This window comes from Amphiura filiformis, chromosome 2, assembly GCF_039555335.1.
Source record: "Amphiura filiformis chromosome 2, Afil_fr2py, whole genome shotgun sequence".
In the NCBI taxonomy this organism is placed as follows: Eukaryota; Metazoa; Echinodermata; class Ophiuroidea; order Amphilepidida; family Amphiuridae; genus Amphiura; species Amphiura filiformis.
In genome coordinates this window covers 65177986-65185718 of record NC_092629.1, presented here as the reverse complement: position 1 = coordinate 65185718, position 7733 = coordinate 65177986, and the positions used below count along the sequence as shown (strand labels likewise).

At 36.4% G+C, this 7733-nt stretch overlaps 1 protein-coding gene across 1 annotated transcript; it reads right to left on the bottom strand.

The window, feature by feature from the left end:
* Window positions 1-668: 668 nt before the first annotated feature.
* Window positions 669-1172, bottom strand: LOC140142207 (craniofacial development protein 2-like). The gene has a single exon (XM_072164177.1). It carries the CDS (start codon window positions 1170-1172, stop codon window positions 669-671), a length of 504 nt encoding a protein of 167 aa, XP_072020278.1.
* Between the last annotated feature and the right edge of the window lie 6561 nt (window positions 1173-7733).

Genomic DNA, 7733 nt, shown 5'->3' with positions numbered 1-7733 from the left:
AAATACATTCCGGGTCGTTACCATGGCAACGGGTAACATATGAGCGAGCAAAGTGGATTTTTACAATCTACACCCAAAGCCCTTTCGACCAACACCATAAATTTTTTTTGACCTTTGCCAACCATGTATGATAGTTAGGTGGGGTCCCTCTTAAGTGCATTTAACCGAAATATGGCATATATCAAATTCAAAACTTTTTCATTTTATGGACTTGACGAGACAAAAAATAAGTTGAATGATTCATTAAAAGTCTTGTGTTACTGTTTATGAGCTTTCTGTGTTACTTTTTAATATTTGAGTGACTATATGTGAGTTTTTGCCAGTTTTTGCCATTTTTGCCGGTTTAAACCAGGCAAAAACTGGCAAAAACAGGTTTTTGCCGGCAAAAACCGAACCCTGGTAATGACATACCATTCCTTCATTCGCCCATTTCCTGCTGATTGTTCTGCCCGAGCTGCGAGATCATCAGCCCATTCACGCTTGTCCCTTCTCATACTTTTCTTGACTTCCTTGTCTTTGCTCCGGTATTCGTCTTTTAAGTTCTGTTTGATTCTGCTTGACTTTGTCTGTTCAATGTCACTCTTCAGCTTTATCCTCTCCTCTACTAAATCCCATGATTCCTTGCTGATCCATGGTTTCTGGCCCTTCTGTTTGTACCCGAGAACCTTCTATGCCGTTTCTTTGTAAGCATTCTCAAAATGTTGCCACTTCTTCTCTACACTCTCTTCTACATCAAATCTATTTTTAAGTTCAATTTTGAATTTTGATCTGATGGTAGTCTGTTGGAGTTTGGTTGTATCAAATTTCCTTCTTGTTACTTTTGGTTGTTGCTTTCTTTTCAACTTAATCTTGAGTTTGGTACGAAGTAGTTGATGATCGCTGTATATATCAGCTCCCCGCATGGCCCTTGTATCCTGTACAGATATCCTGTGCTGTCTGCTTACCATTACATGATCGATTTGGTTCTTAGTTCTTCCATCTGGAGAAACCCACGTTTGCTTGTGTATCTGTCGATGAGGAAAAATTGTTCCAGTAATCACAAGGTTATTTAGATTACAAAAGTCGACAAGCCTCTCTCCATTGTCATTCCTCACTCCTAGTCCATGTTTTCCCATTTCACAGCCTTCATTATCCTCACCAACCTTATCATTAAGGTCTCCCATTAAAGTCATGTTTGTGAATGCTATCTACAGTTGATCATAAAAATTGTCTTTATCCTCTTCATTTGTTTCATTGGTGGGTGCATATACTTGGAGGATTGAGAATTTCAAAAATTTTGAAAAGAATCTTGCATAAATGATCCTATCATTTATTGGTTTCCATTCTATCAATGCCTGCTCTGCCTTCTTCGACATCATTATTGCAACTCCGTGTTGATGTAAATTATCTTCTCTCCCACAAAAAAATCACACTTTCTCCTGTGTTCAACTTGACCTTTTGCATGCCCTGTCCATCTACACTCATTTACTCCCAAGACATCAATGTCATATTTTTCCATCTCCTTGTCAAGCTGAGCAGATTTTCCAATGGTGTATAGTGTTCTTACATTCCAACATCCTATGTTAGTGATTAGTTTCTGCCCGGTTAACGACGTAGTCGGCCGCTGAACGTCCTTTGGGCTTTGATTCAGAAGCGTCATGCTGTCCACACACGTGATATTATCATCTTCTGGTATCTGGACCGTCGCCTCACCAATGCCATTTCCAGCGTTAGCTGTATTTATAGTTTCTTTGATTCTTGCAGTTTCCGTAACAATTGAATATATGAATACAAAAGCCACCTAAGTCCATACTTTGGCCAAATTGAGTTAAGCATGGGAAATTGTTGCTATACATAGGCCTGTCATATGCATGAAAGAACAACTCAAATTCATTCTCTGTGTCTATTGGGCATGTGAAAAATAGCATGTATGAAAGAATCACCCAATTCCATGATTTGAGTCTTGTAACACATTGATTGAAATCCAGTATGTATAAAAGTCCACTTGTAACACATTCATTGCTAGAGAATGACTTTTGAACAAAAAATGGGTTTAATAAAGGAAAGTGTGTGGTTTATATTACATGGCAGAATGCTTATCAACATTATACATACCTGTGTGCTTTATTTTGTATTATCTTTAATACTAGTGGTAATCTCATTCTAACATTGTTGTCTTTGTATATGATTCAAAAAACCACCTAAGTCCAAAATTTAAAATGAACCCCACGAAGTCCCTAAAATGCTAATCGTCATACCTAATACAGGTTAATCCACTCATTTGCACGTAAAACTTACCATATTGACCAGGTAAATCTAACTGAAGGAATTAAAATGATACACGGGTTTTTCTCTCAAAATAACTTCAATTGTTTGAACTGGACGGGTTGTTGGCCCACCGCAATAGGTTTATTTTCGGGGTTTTCCTTCCCTTAGCCATATCCTCGTTAGCATAGAACCGCAAGGAACTAGTTTCCAGGGTGCACCAGCTTGGAGGTGAGGTTGACCTGAGTGTTCTACGGTTCATCAGCAGACTACTACTTTTCGCTTTTCACCCATACTAGGCTCGTGACATCCCGCTATCTCTAAGGTTCGCTATCTCTAAGGTTCGCTATCACTAACGTGTAAAGTCTATGGAGATCAGAATCCCGCTATCTCTAATAGAGAAAAGGGTTCGCTATACCTAAAAAAAGGTCCGCTACTTCTAAGGTTCGAAGTCGCTAATTTAGAATAAGGTTCGCTAGTTCTAAGGTTCGATATCACTAATTTTAAATAAGGTCCGCTATCACTAATTTTGAATAAGGTCCGCTATCACTAATTTATTGAAGGTTCGCTATCTCTAAAGTTCGCTATCACTAATTTCGATTAGGGTTCGCTATACCTAAGGTTCGTTATCACTAATCTTAAAATAAGGTCCACTATCTCTAATTTTAAAGGGGGGTAACCCTATTGGTTTTGAATATGGATTGTCTTTAAAATTACATAATAATATCAAATATCTCCCCTTTATGCTGCTTTGTGAAAAACGAGAGCATTTTCAGCGTAAATGTGAATAAATAGCCAAATTTGCAATCCAATACCTTGGAATACGTGAATTGCATTCTGGGCAGGCAAGCAACAACAACAATTCCCGTTCGTATGACGAATGCTGTACAATGCCCGGCTCGTATTGAACGGAAAATATTTGTTTGTTTTTTTCGTACCGTTTCAGAAAAAAAAAAAAGGAAACAAAATATATTTACCACATTGCAATATGTACATTTCAAATGAATATAAAAAGTTTGGGTTAAAAATGGAGAGGAAAAAAACATTCCGATACCGGGTTTTGAACCGGGTACCTCTCGGGTAAAAGAATGATGCGCTAACCAAGTGAGCTATTTGACCCACTGAGATCGTCGAGGAAGTTTTTGAATTATATACTAGTACGGCGCATCGTCTCCTCAGCACTTAGTGTAGTCCGCTTTTTTCACAGAATGTGTATGACGCGAAACCAAAGTAGCTGTTGAGGAGACTGATGTTTCGCAATTAACTCCCTGCCCAGAAATCCGAAGTAATTTTTATTATTTACAAACTAATGTTTCATGATTTCTCCGGAAATACATCGACCATGATGCAGTCATGTCTACAGTAGAATTCATCTCGACCTTTGCAGGACTTAACCCCATTAAAAGCTATTAAACCAAGATAACACTCATTGAAACAGCTCAACTGATTATATCGGATCTTCTCTGGTTGTGCACAAGTGTCTGTTTTCATGTGCGATATCGCAATAAAGCTGGTATTCATAGCTTCAGTTGGGTAACCGATTATAAAGGAAACGAAAGGAAACAATGGTATGTGTACCTTTGTTCACGAAATGAGACAATGGCGTGCTTTTTGTAAACCAGCATTCTTGAAAATGAGCAACATAATGATTTTTGACTTAACACGGTTTGGAAATAATTTCTTCATATTTTTGGTGTTATCTGTCGTTTACATGTCCTTCCTAAAACACAAAAGTACGACCCTCTCCAAACACCTAAATTAGCTAAAAATTTAGGACATGTTACAAAACTATATTGTCTAGAATTTTAGAAGAGTACTTTTAATATTGGCCTGTTATTTTTCACACAGCGACGTTACTAGGCAATGTACTATTACTTACAACATTAACTAAAACACCAAAGTACGAATATTTCCAAACATCTAAATTAGCTAAAAATTTAGGACATGTTAAAAACTATATTTTCTAGAACTTTAGAAGAGTACTTTTAATATTGGCCGGTTATTTTTCACACAGCGACGTTAACTAGTCATATCCCCATACTTTTAACGTAGGGCTATTTGTAAAGGTCACGCGTCAATGGGAAAGAGCACTGTGTATTGTGTATAGGAAAACGGACAGTAACTGCAGTATGCTTGGAGCGTCAAATTTCAGGATAGTAATGAGAAAAATAGTATCTATTATGTGATACCAAAACCTCATCAACAATGAAAAAAATCGGGGATGATGCTGTCGATCGGGTTACGGACCTTTAAATAAGGTCCACTATCTCTAATTTTAAATAAGCCTTATACTGGGTCTTATGTTAAATTAGAGATAGCGGGCCTTATTTTTAATTAGAGATAGCGGGCCTTATTTAAAATTAGAGATAGCGAACCTTATTTAAAATTAGAGATAGCGAACCTTATTTGAAATTAGTGATAGCGAACCTTAGAGATAGCGAACCTTCAATAAATTAGTGATAGCGGAACTTATTAAAAATTAGAGATAGCGAACCTTATTTAAAATTAGTGATATCGAACCTTAGAAATACCGAACCTTATTCAAAATTAGTGATATCGAACCTTAGGTATAGTGGACCTTTTTCGTAATTAGTGATAACGAACCTTAGGGATAGCGAACCTTAGAGATAGCGGTCCTTAGAGATAGCGAACCGTCGCCACTAGGCTAGCTGATCTCAACATCACTGGCTGTGATGCAAAGCGCTTGAGCACCCCTTACACCCAAAAGAAATAGGTTACATGTTTATTGCTGGTAAGTAGCACCTTTGAGTCTGTCAATGTGACAATCGGATCATTCTCTTTACATTCTTTTTTTTTTCTCACGTCGGAATGACTACAGTGTTTACTTGAACTGTTTAACAACCCACTTGAATTGACCCTGTGCAAAGTTAGATATGCAATTTGAAACTCACCACAATGCTAGTCTGAGCTCTGTGGAGGTGCTGCTTATCAACTTACTACACCAGGGTTTCCCAAACTTTTTTCCCTTGACAAAAAGTTCATAAGTAAAATATGGCGCGACATAGGTCGCGACACACAAAAGAGTCGCGACTCACAGTTTAGGGACCGCCGTTAAGGGGTGGGATATGAACGTGTGGACGGTATTTATTGTGGGACATTAGAGCACATCAGATATATCGAATTGCATTCTGAATACGAAGAATGTCCTTCTGATATCAAATAATTTTGATTTTTTTTAATTTTTAATTTAATACACATTTTATGGCAAATCATTACAAATTGATTTTTTTGATATTTAACAGTACTCTAAGTAAACTTTATAAATGTGATGATTTATACTTAAAGTGTATGTAGGTGGGATGAAAAGCCGACAATCAATTGAAAATGTTGACCTTTTTCCCAAAACACACAAAAAAATTAGGTGGGTTTTTGGGAAAAAATACATATCTTCAATATGAAAGGTCAAATTTTTCAATTGATCTCGGCTTTTTCTCCCGGCTACATACACTTTAAGAATATGTCATTAGATTTACAAAATTTACTTCGAGGACTGTTATATATCAATAAATGTGAAAAATATCAAATTTTAATAATTTGTCATAAAATTTGTATTATATCGTGAATAACTTCAAAAAATGAAAATTATTTGATATCAGAAAGACATTCTTCGTAATGCAATTCGATATGTTTGATGTGCTCTAATGTCCCACAAAAATACTGTCAAAACGCTCATTCCAGATCCCTTAACTACACTATCATAAAAGTGTTGTAAACGGCTTTGGACAATTGTTCGCGCCAATTGAACAACATGCAGTCTGGGAACTTGAAGGATCTAGTTGATTGTGATTGTGATTGGCCAGTTGATTTTGAATCAACGGTTTACTATTTATAGTAACATCGTTCATAACATGTGGCGTATGCCACGACAATAATCTCCATCCTGGCTTAGTCACCTAATGTTTGCATACCAACGAGTACCTTATCCCTTTATTCCGTATGGCAAAGATTTAGGGCACATGGCCAATATCCAAGTTTTTGCTACAACATAAACGGCAGTCCTTCTCAAGTGGAAAATTCCACACTCGCCGCGACTGACGTAATGGGATATCTACGAGGATAGAAATTGATGCACGAGCCAAAAATTTTGATATTTGTGCCCAGAAGCTTAAAAATTCACATTTTAATGCGGAATACAGAACAAAATACTTACCTCATCAAATGAAACACAAATTTAAGTCAATTTCAGAAAACAATTGAAATATTTAACTCTGATATTTGCGCTCGATTTATGTGCACCCCGCATTATTGAAACCGTTATGGTGTCAAAGCGCACTTTTTACCCCTCTTTTTACCCCTCTCCCCTTCGAGTTATAGCAAAATTAAATAGCGAAGGATTTGCTATGAGAAATACTACTATCAGTAACTGATAAATAGCAACATTGAGATTTCGTGCGCCAGGAGGACAGTTGTTTGTACAGGAGAACAGTTGATTTACTGCTGTAATAATGATAATACTCGATTTATTCAAATGTTGAAAAAAAGCCTTTTCTTAAAAAAATATATCAACAATGCAGCCTGAATCTAAAAAAATAGGTATTATGTTCTTGTAATTAAACTATGTAAATTAAGTTCAAGATATAGGATCACTCCAGTGGCGTAGCGAGGGGGGGGCGTAGGGGGCACAGCATTTATTTATTATCTCGTACACCCATTGCATTTTTTTGCATTTTTTGCATTGTGTGAAGAAATGAGAAAAAAATTGGACAAAGTAGTATGCAAAATGAAGGGGCAAATCTTCTTGTTCTATTGGTGGCATCGATATCAATGTAGTTTACAATGCTTTTAGGTAGAAGCCAAAAGGTGGTACATCACCGATGTTTTAAATTCACTTCATTTTGGAAAGCTTACTATCAACCGATTTCGTTAAAATGTTGGATACATGTTGCTAACGCATTAGAGAAATAATGTTGATATTTAAAATGGGAATAAGTGGTTCTTGATGACTTCATGAACTTGGTGATTTTCAGTGCTCCACACCTATCAACAAGCGAACTGGTTAAAATGCTTCTATTTTCAATGCTGAGCTATATTTTGTATTTTTAACTAGCTAAAAAGTTTCCACAACCAAACTACAGTTATGTGGAAAAAAATTGTATTTCTCTTCACCTACCGTATACCATCAGATTAGGTAGTTTTTCATAAGCTTCATTTTTGTGGTTTTTGTACTAATTTAACCTTCGTTTTTCCAATCTATTTCAACTAGACAATCTAAATTGTACTAACCATTTACATCCATTCCCAAGAAATGTTATTCTGTCCATCATAGCATTATATATCCATTATTAAAAGACAAACTCGACCAAATATCAAAATTGATGCCTCATCATAGCTATGTTGATATAGCACATGTTGTTCAAAATGGATGCCTAAATTTGACCTCAACCAGGTGACCTATAACCTGACCTATGATGACCTATAGCCTTATAGAAATCTCTTTTCCAAACAAAACATGATACATGTAGAGGCTA